Here is an 18,832-nt window from a genome sequence, read left to right on the forward strand (position 1 = left end):
GCAGGTCTCTTCTCACTACTGACTTGTGACAGGACGAGGGGAAATGGCCTCAAGTTGCGCCAGGGCAAGTTTAGGTTGGACATTAGAAAGAACTTCTTTACAGAAAGGGTGGTTAGGTACTGGAATGGGCTCCCCAAGGAGGTGGTTGAATCGCCATCCCTGGATGTGTTTAAGAGCCGCTTGGATGTGGTACTCAGGGATATGATTTAGCAGAGGTTTGTTGTTGTGGTATTGTTTTGTGGTTGTTTTTTAAGAGATAGGCTACTGGTTAGGCTGCGGTTGGACTTGATGATCTTCAAGGTCTTTTCCAACCTGAGTAATTCTATGATTCTATGATTCTATGATTTTGTGGCCTTGCAGTACTTGAACAGAGCATATAAACTGGAGGGGTATGGCTGTTTACAAGGGTGGATAGTGATAGGACAAAAGGGAACGGTTTTAAACTGCGACAGGGGAGGTTTAGGTTAGTAGATTAGAAGGAAGTTTTTCACCCAGAGGGTGGTGATGCACTGGAACAGGTTGCCCAAGGATGTTGTAGATACTCCATCACAGAATGGCCTGGGTTGAAAAGGACCACAACGATCATCAAGTTCCAACCCCCTGCTATGTGCAGGGTCACCAACCACCAGACCAGGCTGCCCAGAGCCACATCCAGCCTGGCCTTGAATGCCTTCAGGGATGGGGCATCCTCAGCCTCCTTGGGCAACCTGTTCCAGTGCATCACTCTGTGAAAAACTTCCTCCTAATCTCTAACCTAAACCTCCCCTGTCTCAGTTTAAAATCGTTCCCCCTTGTCCTATCACCATTTGCAGACATGTACATTTATTTCTTGCAAATATGTATGGTCCTCATTGAATGTTGTAATTTTTGATATCAGGATGTGAAGGAGGAACATTTTTATTTATATACAGGAAAACTATACTTATGTATGCGTACATACACAAATATGTCTAAAGTAATCTATTTGTTACGGGGAGAAAAAGCTTGTTTGCCCAATGCCAGTGTATTATTTTTCCAGCTGTAAGATTTAATGCAATTAACAAGTCCAAATTCCTGACTTAATTTCTTATGTAATTTAGCCACAGCTACAGCACTAGCTCTATTTTAACTGGAGCATTCTGAATGTTAAGTAATTCTTTGAAAATATACTTGCTTGCTAGTAGAATATTTATTTTGAAGTAAAAGTATGTTTTCTTTCTCCTTCTTATGTTAAGAAAGCCTTAAGTGTCTGTGCTGTTCTTCAGTAGTGAGTCCAATGTGCATAGGAATCCCATGGATTTTAAAGGAGCAGCCACTTTAAAGGATTTTTTTGGGTAGTCATATATCCAGGACCAAACTTGTGGTTCAGGAAACAGCACTTCTTTTACAGAGCATTGGGAGGGTGGGATCTCACCTCTTCCTCTCCTGAGCTGATGGTCAGGGAAGGCACTGATTGCTACACTGCTGCTGTTGTTCTGTGGCAAATGGGGATACTTAATAGAATGGCCTGGGTTGAAAAGGACCACAATGATCATCCAGTTCCAACCCCCCTGCTGCATGCAGCAGATGTAAGAGCTCCATGTCCCCCCTGTGCTGGGTGCCCCAGGCCTGGATGCGGTACTGCAGATTGAGCCTCATAAGAGCTGGGTAGAGTGGGGACAGTCGCTGCCCTCTCCCTTCTGGTCCCATTCCTGTCCCAAGGGCAGGAGGAAGGAATGCATAACCAGAAATGCACAGGGACAAGTTTGGTTTGAATAGACAGATTACAATCTGATAATTGCTGCCTTTATCTTTTGTTTGTTTCTTTTTAGTCTCGATATACAAAGCAGCCCAGTTTGCATCGGCCACTGACGAGGTGTGTTTGAGCCATTTTCTTACAGAACTGCCTGCAGGTTGATCTTAAAATTACAGTGGACCTTTTCTGCTGTAGTAAAACATTGCAGTATAAATTCCCAGGTAAACTACTTAGGATGTTTTGCTTTCTTTTTACTGACTCCAGTTAAGCAAGAGGAGATATGAAGCTCTTTCCCCACCATTAAAAAAATACTGCTTGCTGCGTGTTACATATTAAGATTTCATAAGAGCAAATAAAACTCACTTTAATTTTAGTTTATAGGAGCAGAATTTATGCATCTGTGCTGATCCTTGGCGTAATGGAGATTCATGCTCATCTGTTCGTCTCTCCTTTGGAGTGTGTCTGCGCTCAGCTGGGACTGTATGTCATTGGTGGCAATAACATTTGTGCTTCTTCGACAGTTACCTTGTCGGTATTTCAGTGCTGGAATACATTTTAACTTCTGCCTGTAAATACATTGTTCCCTTCACCTATAAATTGAGGCTGTGAACGTGGCAGACGTCTAATAGTGCTCAGTAGCATAAAGGAAGAAGTAAAATATTGTCACTGTGGATACTATTGCATTTTGGTAGGTAAAGTTAGTGAAGCTGACATACAGTTTTAGCAATGAGGGAACCCAATTTTCATGGGAAACCTTTGTAAATTTTACTTGCGGGTAGTTAGGACACTGATGTTGTGTTCCATTTGAGAATAGCCTTGTCTTTCCTTAGCATCTTTTGAGGCACAAGTTCAGTAATACCTTAAACAAAACCGTGCCAGCATCTATAATGGTCAAAGTGGACTTTTCTTGTAAAGAGATAATTATAATTTCCATAATGTGACTTCAACTTTTATAATGTAGCTGTATTGTAATAGCAGCTTTTCTTTCTAAGTATACTGCGTCCAGGCCTGGTGCCCTCAGCACAAGAAAGATGTGGAGCTGTTAGAGCAGGTCAGGAGGAAGGTCACTAAGATGATCAGGGGGCTGGAGCACCTCTCATATGAAGAAAGGTTGGAAAAGAGAAGACTCTGGGGAGACCTCATTGTGGCCTTGCAGTACTTGAAGGGAGTGTATAAACTGGGAGGGGGAATGGCTGTTTATGAGGGTGGATAGTGATAGGACAAGGGGGAATGGTTTTAAACTGAGACAGGGGAGGTTTAGGTTAGAGATTAGAAGGAAGTTTTTCACTGGGAGGGTGGTGATGCACTGGAACAGGTTGCCCAAGGAGGCTGTGGATGCCCCATCCCTGCAGGCATTCAAGGCCAAGCTGGATGTGGCTCTGGGCAGCCTGGTCTGGTGATTGGTGACCCTGCACATAGCAGGGGATTGGAACTGGATGATCATTGTGGTCCTTTTCAACCCAGGCCATTCTATGATTCTATGACTTGGCTGTCTTGTCTCTCTCAGTAAAAAACTCAACGTTTCCAGTCTGCAGAATGTAGCAGGATCACACTACTACGTAGTGATAAATGTGAGTATTTTGTTGCAAACAAATAGTTTTCACACAAAGATTCCAACAAGAGTGTCTAGAAAAGTCAATTATATATTTCCTTTCCATTGTTTTTTTTTTTTCCTCTGAAATCTGGCTCACCTTGCAATTCACAAGGCTACATGTGGGAAGAAAGAAGTAGATAAAAGAAGTTCAGCTCTTTCCTGACATTTTCAATCAGTCTTCTAGTCCGTCTGCACTGGTCATGTCCCCATAATTTCTGCATTCGTTTGACATCAGACCAAAGCACTTGGGAAACAGAGGACGTCCTTCAATCACTCTTCAGATTGTTTCATTGTAGGACCAGACCATGTTTAATAACCTGAATCGGGGTGTATTGCACTCTGGATTCATGAGAGATGAATCAACATTTTATTAATCTTTTTTTCCTATTTATGATAGGTTGTGTATTGTTCTGCAGAATCCTTTTTCCTCCTCTTTAAGTACAGAAGGAAATTGTTACTTTTCTCCCATTTCTGAATTAATCCAATTTTAACAATTCTTTGCTCTTCTCTGTTTCATGCAAATGCCAGAGATGTTCCTTCTGCAAGTAGTTAGGATGTGTCTCCACGTTTAGAAAATTAAGCACTAATTCTCACTGTGGCCTGGAACAATTTGTATTACAGGTACAATAAGGTTTAAGCATGTAATAATAATAATAATAATAATAATAATAATAATAATAATACCTTCACAAATTCAGAGAAGAGCTTTGCTTTCTAGCACTCTAAAATGCCGGGCAGTACACAAAAGACTGCGTAAAATTGACATGTTTTAGCAACTCCCAAGATGCAGGAGGTTTTTCTTTTTGGCTGTTATTATAAAAGTACTTGACAGCTTATATTTTCCTGAAGCAGTCTATTGACTGGGATGAAACCGCTTTTCTGTAAAGCTCTTGTAAGTGCTTGCTTTCACTCACAAACTTTCTCACCCACAACATGAAATGGACGTGTTAGAAGAATAGTATTCCTGTATTAAATATGTTGGGATTGTGGATCCTCTGAGCACTGAATGTACAGCCTTGGGGTCCTTGCAAGCATCACCAATATCCAAGAGGAAAGAAACCTTTCCTGGAGTTGCACGATGAGTTGTGCTTAAGGTGCAGCTCACACTGCTGCACCCCAGGTCTGTGCTTATTCCATTTTAGGGACGTGATGCTTGACAGGCAAGAAGAGCTCTGTGTTGGATGTCATTTAAATGGAAAGCCCTTGAGGCAGAAGCTGTTTGCATTGGAGTCCTAATTCTCTTCTGCTTAAAACTACAAGCAAACAAAAAGTCATCAGTGTCAGGATAGAAACGTTCACAGCTTTGGAAGTTACAGCGAAGGTTAGCACATATTTCGCTTATTTGTTACTATTCCCTTTAGCAATCCTGTTCTCTAAGAATGAAAAAGTTCCAGATGTACCTCAAGGAATGGCTTATTGGATGTTAATTATTGTATGCTGTCTTTTTTTAACCCTCTTGTCTCTCTAATATCTATTACATTAAGTTTTGCAGGTGTTCTTCCTTCCACTAATTGTCCACATTGCGTTTGTGTAGTGCTGAACGCAGCAGAATCCTAATCGATGTCTAAGGTTGAGCTGCTCTATTTGTGGTACAGCAATAAGCAATAGGAAAAACCAACATAGTAATTAATAGTTTCTCTAGTGGTGGAGCATAATTGGACATCCTCATCCATTTCTACCCATCCTTTACACTGATAATATTTGATTTTCAAGTGATTGACTCATTACTATTTCTCTTGAAATTCCTGACTTAATTTATACACTGCATAGATAGATATTTAAGCAGCTGAAGTGACAAAGCTGAGTAGCAGTAACAATTTTACCTTTATCTTATGATGGCAGAGCTCTTAGATTGGGTCCAGAGGAGGCCGACTAAGATGATCAGGGGGCTGGAGCACCTCTACTATAAGGAAAGGAATTTTGGAATTCATTCAGAGGGTGGTGATGCACTTGAACAGGTTGCCCAAGGAGGTTGTGGATGCCCCATCATTGGAGGTATTCAAGGCCAGGCTGGATGTGGCTCTGGGCAGCCTGGTCTGGTGGTCGGCGACCCTGCACACAGCATGGGGTTGAAACTGGATGATGACTGTGGTCCTTTTCAACCCAGACCATTTTATGATTCTACGAAGAGAAGAAAGGGAGGAAGCAGAGTGGGGAAGGAGGGCAATGGAGGAGCCACAGTCAGCATTGCTTTGGTTCAGTAAACTCAGAGCATGGGCACACTGTCCTTGTCTTCATCGTATTCCTCAGCACTTTTGTGCTTTCTTCTTCAGTCTGAAAAATTGTGCTTTTTGCTGCGTGGATTTCTCTGTCATAAGAACAATAAGCTTAATGGTAGGAAATTTGCTGAGCTGAGAACTCAGCAGTCTTTTTTTTTTTTTTTTTTTTTCCCTGCAAAAGCCATTTGAACCAGCTTAGTATTCTTGTTTCAACCCTATTTAAATTTACTTGTTAGCTATTTTTTTTCCCTGCTGAAGAAGTGCTTTGTTTCGCTTACACCCTGAGTTTCATTTAACAGTAGAGTAGTTCCTTATACCAATTTGGCCATTACCAACACAGATGAGGGGCATCTCTGCAAGAAGACTTCCTGGAGCTTTCTGGATAGGTCTGCAGAATCCCTGTGTGGATAGCAATCCTGAATGAAGAAAGAATCATCAGGATGTATTTTTTAAATTATTTTTATTTTTTTGTTTTCTAAATAGAGTGTTAGAACAGCTTTCTGAAGTGGCCGCACTTGAATTAGAATCAATCATAGAGTCGTAGATTTGCTTGGGTTGGAAGGAGCCTCAAGGATCATGAAGCTCCAACCCTCCAGCCACAGGCAGGGCCACCAACCTCCACATCTAATACCAGACCAGGCTGCCCAGGGCCCCATCCAACCTGGCCTTGAACACCTCCAGGGATGGACGGGGCATCCACAGCCTCTCTGGGCAGCTGTTCCAGCACCTCATCACTCTCATAGTAAAGAACTTCCCCCTGATATCTAGCCTAATTTTTCCCTCCTTCAACTTACAACCATTTCCCCTTGTCCTGCTGTTATCTACACTTTCAAAGAGTTGAAACTCTTTGAGAGACTCAAGCAAGGAAAGGAGTAGTCTGGAGACTCTTTGTAACATTCAGGAGGTGTGAAAAGGATGGGGAGTTTCATCCTGATCTCTAATAATTCATGCTTGACAAACTTCAGTATTTTTAATTGTTCTTCAAATGATGAGGCTTACAAAGGACTCCACTCTCAGTTATACCTGGTAGGTATAACTGCATATGAATGCGATTGTTTTTAAGAGTTAATACAAACATCTCAACCTTTTCTTTATTTTATTTTGCTAAGCGATTGACTTCACTGATAACTCATGGCAATGAGTTCTGCAGGTTAATTATGCATTTAATTGGTTTCAAATTTGTTGCTTTTCAATTTCACTGTTCACTGAATATCTCTTCAGTCTTGTATGATGAGAAGGAGTAAATAAGAGAGCCCAGCTTACCTTCTCTGAACGTGTACCTGTCTTGTACCCTTCTGTGCACACAAGGCGCTGCCGGTGGTTTTGATCATTGGGCATCTCCAGCTTCTTATTTATAAAGCTTTAGAGTGTAGTGGCCAGAGCCTGGGGAAGATCTGCTTTCAGTCTGCACTGAGTAATGTGATCACTGTGGTGCTGCCTTCTCTTTCCCTGTTTGTTCGTATATCTCTCTCCGTCCTTACTCCACTATTGTTATGCATTGGACAAGTTTTTACTGGCTTGCCTGCAGGAATATAAAATCTTTCTCTTGGGCTTAACAATCAGATTAAAAATGTTTCATGTGATCAGAACGGGCTTTTGTTTCCAAGCTTGTCTTGTTTTGTCTTCTTCCTCATTGAATCCTCCCTTTCTTCAGGCTGCCTGCTCCCTGTCACTTAGATAGCTTTGGCTTTATTCTGCACAGTCATCCCTGATCTCTGGTAACACTAAATGAATTAAGATGGTCTCCAGTTTCAGTTGTTTCAACATTTCCCTTTTTCTAGATGATTGAAATCACTGGAATTGCAAACTGCCTGAAAGATGGGGCGTTGACCACACAAGCTGCTTTGATTTGGTCTTTTTGGCCATTTCAATCCAGTAATTTGCACTGAGCCTTGGATAATTTCATTGGATTTTATGGTTGTTCGCCTTTCTTTTTCTTTTTCCTGTAAGATATTGTTTGTGAATATCACATTCGTCAGCTGTTTAATAGATTCTTATTGCCCAAAAGAGTGTAGCACCACATTTCTGTTACAGCCGGTCTCTGCACTTTTGTGTTTCTCTCTGTAAGTGCTCTGTCAACAAATTGACATGACAAGGAAGTCAAAGTAAGATAAGGAATACAAATGTTAGCATCAGGCCATCTTTAACATATATGTTCTGTCTCCAATTAGTAATTGATATCTGTAAGTCTTTTTAGTTGCTCGCTTCCAAATTACATGCACACATAGACATGCACCATCTGAACTGAGCTGGGTTTTAGGTGCTGGTCTCCCTTACTGTTCTGTATTAAATCTGCCTTTGTAAATCAAATTTTCTAAACATTTTTGTTTTGTTTTTTTTTTTCCATTCTTAGAATATTGTTCATATCTGATAGGATAATGCCGCCAGCAGAGCTTGAAGTATAATTATGTTAAACATTGCACAGATGTATGGCGAGTTCCAGGCTCTGCCCTAGAGACTTTGCAATCAAATGAGAGGAGAAATAAAAGTGCAGTGAATGGAAGTTGGACGCAGAAATTCGATGACATGTTATAGGATTTTACAAAAGGAAGATGTTTACCAATAATCAATATATAAATCAGTCCTCTCTCGTTCTAGCAGCTCAGGGCAGTAATTCTCTCATGGGCTTATCTCAGAATAATTTGCTTAAACTTTAAGGAAAATTCTGAAAGATCAAGGTTGTAATAAGCTGGTTGAAAGGGAAAAGGAAGGATTCGTGCTGTGTACATGCTTCCTGCATTTCTCCCCTTTGCTTCCTAAGACTTTCCTTTCTTGTTTTGCTAAATGCTAATTAATATTTAACATTTCAAACAGATACAGCAGTTGTTCTTACGACACGGAATTTTCAGCCCTCGGGAAATGATGTAAAGATCCATGTGTCAGTCCTATATGGTGCTTACATTGAGGTTTTTAAGTGTTAGAAAGTTGTCCACAGATAACATTATTCTATAGCCCTGATAAATATGGCGTATCAAATAACTATAAGTATTTTCTTCACTGTGTTTATTTTTCTTTGTCTTGAGGGAAAATGATCTTTTCTGAAAGCTGTAGCTCACACAGAACTCACCAAACTGATATTCCCTCAGCAGTGCTGATGGTGAGCACCAAAATATCCCAGTTTTAGATTAATTCACGTGTGCCACTGAAAAGATCAGCTTGTTGCTGAGTTGCAACTTCTATCTTAAATTATCTCTAGTTTGCAGGTTTTCTATCAGGCTGATTAGGAAAAATCTCTCTTTTGAGATAATGGTAAACAGGATGGCTTAATTATCTTAGAGACAACGTGTTTTGATTGTTTGCTTATTACTAAAAATAAGAGGTCAATTTAACAAGATTTAATTTCACAGAATCACAGAATGGCCTGGGTTGAAAAGGACCACAGTGATCATCCAGTTTCAACCCCCTGCTATGTGCAGGGTCGCCGACCACCAGACCAGGCTTCCCAGAGCCACATCCAGCCTGGCCTTGAATGCCTTCAATGATGGGGCATCCACAACCTCCTTGGGCAACCTGTTCAAGTGCGTCACCACCCTCTGAATGAATTCCAAAAGATTATTTCCATTATCTTAAAGATATTTTTCAGTCGTGTTTTCTTGAATGCCCAAAAAGAAAGTTTTTAGTGGGATTTTAGGAGACTGACTTTGAAGTGGGCTTCAGTGAGATTTAGTGCACTACCTGTGAGAGTTATTTCACTGTTTACCTTCAGTCTACTGAATCTTCAGTTTACCAAGCAAATAATTTAATTATGGCTGAAAAAAACCCCATAATGTTGTAGTATGAAAATGTTAACGACAAATGCTGGATTCCTGTAACAGGAATAAAATGTTCCTTGATAGGCAGCATAAACAGTTTCACAACCATCTCTAGTCTGAATAGTTAGCTATTAGGAAGCTGAGATTTTGTTTTGGGGGTTTTTGGGCTGTGATATGGCCTGAAAATCCCTTCTGTACGAGTGTTCAGTCCTTGTGATTTTATGATCCTTTGTTTTACGTGACTCACTCTTTTACAGTGTGTCCAATATTGGCTCCCAGAGCTTGCTTGTAGCTCTTCTTTGCCTTTCTGCTGTTTGTTTCATCTAGGAATTTCAAAGTGCTTCTATGAAATTATGATTAAATCATTTTTTAAACTGTAAAAATTAAAAAGAAAAAAGACACAAATATTAGGAATGCCTGGAATAGCGATACGATGACGCAGCTGGCAGTGGAACGCCGTCCTACATCTGTTTACTGACAGTTCTTTCTAAATATTACAGACTAATAATTCTTTTACTCTGTTTATATAGAGAGAAATCCAGTTTGGCACATGCAGAACAGTCTATGGCTGCTTCTTTAAGATTAGTGGAAAGCTGCAAATGTTTGACATATGACTGAGACATCAGAAGCTGTCAGAGAAGGTTGTACGCGTTACTTGAATTACTACAAATACCTGGCAGCAGTACAGATAATCTTTAATATGTTTGATCTTTTAAGACTACATTAGTTAAATGAAAAGAATGTATATAGTTTTGGAAAGAAGTCGTGCTTTTCCTTTATTCCCACTGGCATGCATGTATGTAATACAGATTTGGTTAGTGTCTGCTGCTTCTTTGAACCGTGACTGGATGGAAACTGGAGGCTTTTCTGCAAATTGCTAATTAATATAATAGTCCTTAATGTATTTTAATTTTCATTTTCAAGGAGGTAGAATCTTCAAGAAAGTGAAATCTTCAAAACGTGTTACTTTGTGCTGAGCAATCCAGGTGGCTCATCCCGCAAGGAGCAGAGTCTGATAACTGCAGCTTTTCTGTGGTACTCCTGACTTGCTCCCATTGCTCCTTTCATGGTAGCTTGGTACAGCTGCATGTTCATTCTGCCCCTTGTTTTGGGGCAAAAAGATAAAATAATTCAGGCTGGCAGGAACCTGGAGTCTCTCAAGTGTTGCCGACTCAAACTGTTTCCATTGCTATTGATTCTTTTCCTTTGTGGACTTACCTACAAACAGAGACTTTGCAGAGGAAAAAGGCATGATATAGGTTGAGTTATTCAGTCTCCATGCTTAGAGATTTTATAAACCCAACTGAATGCAGCTCTAAGAAACTCAGTCTAGCCTCTTTGTTGGTCCTGCTTTGATCAGGAGCTTGTATTCTGTGGCTTCCTGAGGTCCCTTCCAGCTGAGCTTATCCAGTGGTCCTACTGGATACTGCAGCCGTATGTCTACTCATCCAAAACCATCCACCTCATTCAGCACTTGTCCTTATGTTCCTTGTTCAGCCCTTTCTAAAGTAGTCAGAGTTGCTCTTTTAGCTGAGACAAAACATCCATGAACGTCTGTCTTGCTGGATAGCAACTTGCCGACGAATTTCAGTTGCATATTCCCAAGGCTTGCATAAGAAATTAGAATTTTATAGAATCAAAGAATCTGAAGCTTTTTTGTTTAATGCAGTATGCAGGGTGTTTTTTTTGTGTGTGTGTGGTTTTTTTATGTTTTGTGGGGTTTTTTTGGTCTATTTGGTCTCTTTTTTTGTTCCTTTTTGTTGTTCTTTTGGTCTATAACTGGATTTAGCGAATGAAGCTTAATGTTATGTGTTCTGGATGAAATAGATCCTAACTTGTTCATAAATTCAATTTTTTAATTTTCTCCATTAGCTTACTCTTAATGTGATCTTTTCTACTATTCATTCTTCTAGGGCTTCATTATTTTTAGAAAATGTACTGTAGCACATTTACTGGTAATTACAAAAGCTTGTTTTAATTACAGTTGTCAAAGAATATGTTTTATGATGCATTATTGTTGCTGCTGTTTCTAATTCGTAACTATTTTCCACCTTTACAAGTGGAAATTAGCGGGGCTTTTTTGTAAGTAATGGGTTTGAATCAGTTTTTGTGGTTGGGAATGATTTTATGAGTTGTGATATCTTCAAAAGAAATCATGCTGGGGGGGTAAGAGAGAACCATATGCTCCTAATAATATCCATGTTACTTCTAGTACCCATTCAAGATGATGTGTGTGTTTCTGTGTATATATACATACCTGTATACGTACATATAGGTTATATAGAGAGATAGATTGAGTTTGAGGGTCAAAATTCAAATCCCTTGTAATCCAGTGTATGTAAAGTGTGGAAATTGGGATGCCATACACAGTTAATGAAGACTGGAGTTTTGGTGACCATAATAATACACATAAGAAACCAATCCTTTTTATCTTAGAGTTTATCAGCACACATATGTGAATTCATCACACTATACATGGTAGATGAATGTCATCTGTTGCAAAAGTGTTTCCATGCAAAGCATCTTGGTGAACATCAAAAGCTGAACGCCTGTTTTGCCCTGTCACCATCACAGTTTGTACACGAGTAATGTTAGTGTCAACGAGCTTGTGAAATCACACCCTGTTAAAACACACAGATACTCTCATCCAGCAAACCTCTATTGTAAAACAAACAGAGCATCTTTAGCTACGTATGAAAGATTGTTTTTGGAATGGCATTTGAGATCTGCATCCCTACAGTTCTGGTGTGTCACACTCACCCTGCCCTGTCAGCAGTTCTGGAGCTACTGAAGGCCAGCCCTCTGCTGCTGCTTTCTTTGCCTATTACCATTTTTTCCTCAAACAACACAGGCTTTCCTTAAGACCTGCAGATATTTCCAATGACCTTTCCCTTTACTCAGTGGCTAAAAAATGCCACATTTCTGTAGACAGGATTTAATCAGGCAAATCCCTGTTGTCTTGTAAGCTCCAACAGAGCACGCTTTCAGCCCCTGGACCTGATGTTGCTTGCAGCCTTGAATATCATGTAGGAAGCCTGATCCCTTCGTTGTCCCCTTCCCCTTCCTCCACCATTTTTGAGCCCTTAACCCTTGGTTGTCATCTTGTTCCTTCCTGCTCCATTTTTGAGCCCTTAACCCTTGGTTGCCATCTTGTTCCTTCCTGCTCCATATTTGAGGCCTGGTCCCTTGGCTGTCCACTGTACAAGGGTGGATAATGATAGGACAAGGGGGAAAGGATTTCAACTAAGACAGGGGAGTTTTACATTAGAGATTAGGAGGAAGTTTTTCACCCAGAGGGTGGTGATGCACTGGAACAGGTTGCCCAAGGATGGATGCCCCATCCCTGGAGGCATTCAAGGCCAGGCTGGATGTTGCTCTGGGCAGCCTGGTCTGGTGGTTGGCGACCCTGCGCATAGCAGGGGGTTGGAACTGGATGATCATTGTGGTCCTTTTCAACCCAGGCCATTCTATGATTCTGTGATTTTTGCTCCTTCCTCCACCATTTTTGGCACCTGGTTGTTTCGTTGTCCACTTGCCCCTTTGCCATTTTGAGGTGGTGCTGAAGAAATCATTGTGAAGCGGCTTGGCAGGGCCTAGGCAGAGCACTCTGTCCCTTTTCGATGGCGGTTGATGCTTTATATAAATTAACATTGAACTCATATTTTGAAGCACGTTCTTTTTCAGAAAAAGGCAAACTGAAGTGATCTCAGGGGCATACTTCTGTAAACTGCATGGATGCTAATGAATTTGGGGCTTGGAGTCCTTACTGAGGGGCAGCCGTAACCTGGGGACTTCAAGAGTTCATTTTGAAATCTGCATATAAAACCCTTCTCCTCAAACTACCTGGTATTGCTTTATCCACTGCAACTCTATAAAGGAAAGCAATAATAACAGACTTTACACGTCTCCAACCTTTCCGCATCCAGCTGCCTGGATTCCTGTCTTCTTTTTCTTTAAAGATAACTATTAGTCATTTGTTTTCGATTGTCTGCTTGTTTGCTCAGTCCTACAAAGGACAAAATGAGTCTGTATGTGTTGTAACCACAGACTGATTGAGGCTGGAGGCACCTCAGATCCATCTGGTCCCATCCCTGCCCAACAGGGCCACCAGAGCTCTGCTCAGCCCCATATCCAGGTGAAGTCATTTGGGTAATTTGGAGATCCCCAAGGAGGAGATCCCACAGTCTCTGAGTCCCTGTGCAGAATGAATTTCCCTGCATCTACATATAGGGTGATGTGCAGGGGGTTTTTGTAAGCATCCATTTATCCATTGATGGAATCTCACGCCTGTGCTGTGCCAGATCCAGATGCTACTTCTGAAAATGAAACTCGAGTTGGCCTTTAAAACTTGGTTCAACTTTCCGGTGATTCTGAAGAATAATGAATAATAGAGAGCTGGTATTCACTTTTAATTTTGGGCTGCCTTGGCAAGCTGGGCTGCTTCTCAAAGGTGACCTTCTGGAGCTCTTTTCTAAATAACACCCAAGAAACTGCTTTGTTTATTAGAGTTACTTTGTGAAGAAGCAATGAACCTGTTACAATATCTCATTTACAACTAAAGTGCAGCATTCAGCTAATTGAATACATGGCTACTGTTAATTATTTTGTTACGGCTAATTGGTATTCGCTGGGATCATGTTGCTGCGGTCCCATAAATATAATATTACCTTAAAGTTTTTATTTCTTCAGTGAAATCCCTTCTGTTGAGGTATTTATATAGTCTTCTGTGTAAATGTGTTTATATGTATAAATATGTATGCATATATTTTCACTTTGCTGTGTCTGCGTTGTTTTACAAATACCAGAGGCATTAGCTATATGGAATACTGTTGTACTGGGTATTTTTCCTGGCCTACCAAATCTTCCAGTTACTTTCACTATAGAGGGAACTAAACCTTTGGCTTAATGTATTATTTAGTGTTCTTATAATCTAATATTTCTACTTGATAGTGATACAAAAGCTTGGGTAGGTTCAAGGCAAAAAACACTGTGAATATAATTTGCTGCTTGACCCCATGTCCTTAGAGCAATAAAATCCAGCTGTTTTGATCGCTAATTATCTTCAAGGGAAAAGGAGAGTAAACAAAAAAACAGGGCAGAATTTCTCATTCAGATTAGTATCTCCTGAATAAATGCTGTATCCATTCCCCTGGTTGAACTGTCTTTTGTATATCCATTTAGTGATTGGATACTGTGCAACAAATAAATTTTTCTATTTGAATGGTTTTTGATCAGCAAGACTGACCCAAATGGAAAGAATTTGGGTTAAGGTATGGGTCCTGTGGAGGTCTCCTTGCAAGCTTTTTAGACTTGTTTTAGAGTTAATTGCAGGCACTGGAATGGACTGCCCAGGGAGGTGGTGGAGTCACCGACCCTGGGGGTGTTCAAGGAATGACTGGATGTTGTGTTGAGGGACATGGTTTAGTGGGAGCTGTTGGTAATAGGTGAACGGTTGGACTGGATGATCTTTTAGGTCTTTTCCAACCTTGACCATTCTATGATTCTATGATTCTATGTATCTATATAAGACAAAACTACAGGTCAGTAGATGTGAACCTCAAAAACAGTCTTTTTGAACAGAACTTTAGTTTTCACCTGTACATACTCTTAATTCTTGTTTAAATAGGAGTCGTCAATGGCAGTCTAATTCTGTCAAATCCATTTTTCATCATTCTCTTATTTCATTTCTGCTGACCCATGTAATAGGATAATACAAGCATAGGAATTGCTGATGCAGTGTCTTAAATGATCCGTCTTGAACATGCTTGTCTGTGGTGTGAGAGCTGAAGCATACTTTACTGTCAAGTGTGTCTTGTGGTAATTTAGTTAAAATCAACACTAGTGTTTTTGAAGTAATTTTTTATATTCATGCTTTCTATTTGGATTCTTCCATTATAAAGACATCCAGAGCAATATGCTGTGATCTGGAAGCTTTTTATTAGTTCTTTTTCTTCAGCTTTCATGTCTTACATGCTCTGTATTTTTGTTATATGAAAAATAGATAAAAATGGGCAACTTCTGTTGTTCTGTAAGTTTTTTGAGGGGGCATTTTTTCTAGGAACGTTGTTATTTGCCCAGACATCAGTAACAGAGAGCTTTTCTTGATCAAGAACTTTTAAGATGGGTCTTAAATCCCTCAGCTCTCTTGAGGAATAACCTGCAAAATATTGGGAATTGAAAATAGTAGATAACGTAGATAAAACATAACTTTGTGTTTACGAAAGATGCAAAAGCTGTGCAGAAATGCTACAGGTTCTTCTACAAATGAGAAATGGGACTGTATCATGGTGCAGCCTACAGCTACACTTTGATGGCATCATGTTAGAACATAATCAATGGTTTTTAGCATTGCTGTACAAGATGTCTGGGTTTTTTGATTGAACCTACTAGGATTTGTCTGCTTCATAAAATGCGCATTGTGAATATTCAATTGTGAACGTTGCTTCTCATTCTTTCACTCCTCATCTTTATCTGTGAGAGAAAGGTTCCGTTAATCTCTTACTATTGTTTTCTTTCTGTGAGATGAAAAGAATTGATTCTGATTGATCAGCTGGACCTGGAGGAGAGGATGAGTTTTTGATATGAAGCCTTTTTTCATTTCCTCCATCTCTGCAGTGTGTACCCTTTACTTGTTGTTGCCATAAGTGTGGCAAGTGCAGTAAATCTTGCACTTCTTAAAATACATCTTATTGGTTTTCCAATGATCTTATTCTTTATTTTCAGGATATTGGTAGAATTGTGTGAAACACTTTTGAATTCTAAGAAGTAAAGCTTAACTAAGTTCTTGTGAGAGTAATGGAACATTAATTTTTACCATTGCTTTGTCACTGGTCTATTTAACTGCACTCGAACAAAAGGCATGAGTTTGCAAATATTTGAGGGATCATGAGGTGGTTATGCATAAAATGATTGCATATGGGAAGCTATGATAATGCACTGAAGTGTAGTATTAAATGCTGGGAAGGGGGTGGTTCTGGGAGGCACAATCTGCAGTGAATTTTGATTTTCTGTGACCAAGACAAAAGGCAGGTTTGAGAGGTGATATGGAGATTATCTGGGAAAAGCAAAACCATGATCAATACGAAGTGTGGTAGTTTGATTGATTTAGCCTAATCAGCTTTGGAAAAGCCTGTAATCAGTTTTCTTTAGTGTACAAAGGCTGATTTAAATGATGGCGGACAAAGCTGTAGCATGTTCTCCATGATTCTATACTGAATGTAGGGTGGCAGAGGAAGAGCAAGATTTGGTTAAACCAAGTAGAAGTTAAACTTGGATGCGTGCTTTCAGTATGAGTAGGGATGTTTTTGGTGAAGTCGCATAGGAAGACGTCTTGTCTTGACATCTTTGTAAGGGAGCGCCTTCCCTATGGAAACAGGAACAGCTTTGCAGAGGAGCTGTGGATGCCCAGTCCATCCCTGGAGGTGCTCAAGGCCAGGTTGGATGGAGCCCTGGGCAGCCTGGGCTGGTATTAAATGTGGAGGTTGGTGGCCCTGCCTGAATTGGGCGGGGGGAGGAGGGAGGTTGGAGCTTCATGATCCTTGAGGCCCCTTCCAACCCAAGCCATTCTATGATTCTGTGATGATTCTAAGATTGCATGTGGTTTTCAGCATTGTTCTGGATTACAGATGTGCCTGACAGGTATATGTTTTTATGCATTCCTTCTCTTCACTGTTGCCTAATCAATTTAACTTGAACTTTTTGATCTTTTTCATGCTTCAGGAGATAGAAAAAATGGTAAGCACTTAAGGAAAGTCTAACCAAAACCTCAAACATTTTGTTTTATTTATTGTCTAACTGCCAAGATGAACCTCGAGGTAGAGAATTAAGCTCTGTTTCTATACAAGAAGTACAGCACAATGTGTGGTATAAGGAAGTTGTCTGACATGCTTCTGTGAGCATGACCTGTAAACTCTTGGTAGGAAGAGTTTACATTTCCTGTTTTTCATGATGCAGTTAGAAAGGGGGACTGTTTGCAGTTAACTCTGTGTTATCAGTACCTGAATGAAAATGTTAGTGATGAATGACTAATTTTGAGTAGACAGTTGTGGTAATGGCCACTGGTAGTTAATTATTCTTTGCTGAAGATGCTGTATCATTAGGTAGGTAGGGTGGTATGGTTAGGTTTGTGGTTGGACTTGATGATCTTTAAGGTCTTTTCCAACCTGAGCAGTTCTATGATTCTGTGATTTTATTAAAAGAATATTTGCCTGGAGTGAGTTTGCATTCATAGTTGAGTTGTGTATATATATTTGGTTTGCATGTGTTTACTTTCAATCTCAGAATCATAGAATAGGTTGGGTTGGAAACGACCTTAAGCATCATCTATTTCTAACCCCCTGCTGCAAACTGGGATGCCAACCACTAGATCAGGCACTAACACAGGTTGCCCAGAGAATGTATCAATGTATTCTATAATTCTTAATAAGTCCCTATAATAGTGCATAGTAGAGCTTACTACAAATGAGAAGGGAAAAAAAATCAATTTGCTCAGTAGTGCTGAAAACATCTTGACATGAATACTCAGCATTATTTTAAGGTACTGAACGTGCAAATGACCATAAGTTAAAGGATTTCAGCTTAGCTGGGTACTTCAAGTGATCTAGGAGTTTCCAGAAGAATAATAATTAAAGAAGACATCAGAGTTTTAGATACGTTTCTTAGATCTGCTTTTGCAAATGTGCAAGCATTTGGTTCTTCTGAAACATTCACATGTTCAAAATAAAGTGCATGCTAAACATGACTAGGATTGTAGAGAAAAAGCACTACTACTACAAAAAAACCACCTTTTTACCACAGCCTGCAAATGTATGGGTGCAAGTTTAGCTATTCTCATGTCAAAATGCCCACTCAGTAACAATTTGCAAGTAAAAGTTAAGTAACGAGTCTCTCCATGTTCTCTGTTTGGTAGCTTGAGCACATTTCCCTAAGTTGAGAAGTGATCTGCAAAGTTAATAACAAATTTTGTCTCAGCATGGAACACTTGGTTCTGCCTTTGTGACGTGGCCAACTACATTTGAACAAACCATGGCACAGCTGTTGAGGAGGCAAGGGAAGAACAGTACAATAGACAATCTCTCCCCATTTTCAATGCAGCAATCATCATCTTATTAATGCACTGTTTGGCAAAAACTAATAGACTGCAGTTTTCAATCGCTGTATATCCCTTACTGGTACAATTTATGGTAGATGTTTTGCTCTGTGAGTGATGCTCTTTCCTGATCCAGTTTTATCTTTCTATTTCTTTTTTTAGGCCAGGCAGCTGGAAGAGAAAGACAGAGAACTAAAGAAGCATGATGCCTACTACAAAGAGCAGCTGGCTCGACTGGAAGAAAGGGTAAGCCTTTCTTCCTTCTTAATGAAGAGTTTTCTGTTTGTTTCTGCTGCTGACTTTCTGGTTATGTTTTATTGTTAAACAAGATGACTTTTCTAAGGAGATAAAGATTAAAGCTGTGGCTAGAGGGGTTTTCTTGGTATTAACTGTTACTGTTTCTGGTCTAATATTGACGAGATGGAGACTTTAAAATTGAGGATGTTCTTTTCCTTATTAGCTAAG

At 40.0% G+C, this 18,832-nt stretch overlaps 1 protein-coding gene across 4 annotated transcripts in view; it reads left to right on the forward strand.

The window, feature by feature from the left end:
- Positions 1-18,832, forward strand: part of CHCHD3 (coiled-coil-helix-coiled-coil-helix domain containing 3) — a 155,804-nt gene that overhangs the window by 78,622 nt on the left and 58,350 nt on the right. For 2 of the 4 annotated variants that reach the window (XM_072340546.1, XM_072340555.1), the window contains exons 5-6: positions 16,999-17,013; positions 18,530-18,613. In XM_072340546.1, the coding sequence (XP_072196647.1) occupies positions 16,999-17,013; positions 18,530-18,613 (99 nt within the window). The remainder of the gene's footprint in view (positions 1-16,998; positions 17,014-18,529; positions 18,614-18,832) is intronic. The other 2 variants (XM_072340570.1, XM_072340562.1) reach the window with 1 other exon arrangement.

Source organism: Excalfactoria chinensis, chromosome 1, assembly GCF_039878825.1.
Source record: "Excalfactoria chinensis isolate bCotChi1 chromosome 1, bCotChi1.hap2, whole genome shotgun sequence".
Lineage (NCBI taxonomy): Eukaryota > Metazoa > Chordata > Aves > Galliformes > Phasianidae > Excalfactoria > Excalfactoria chinensis.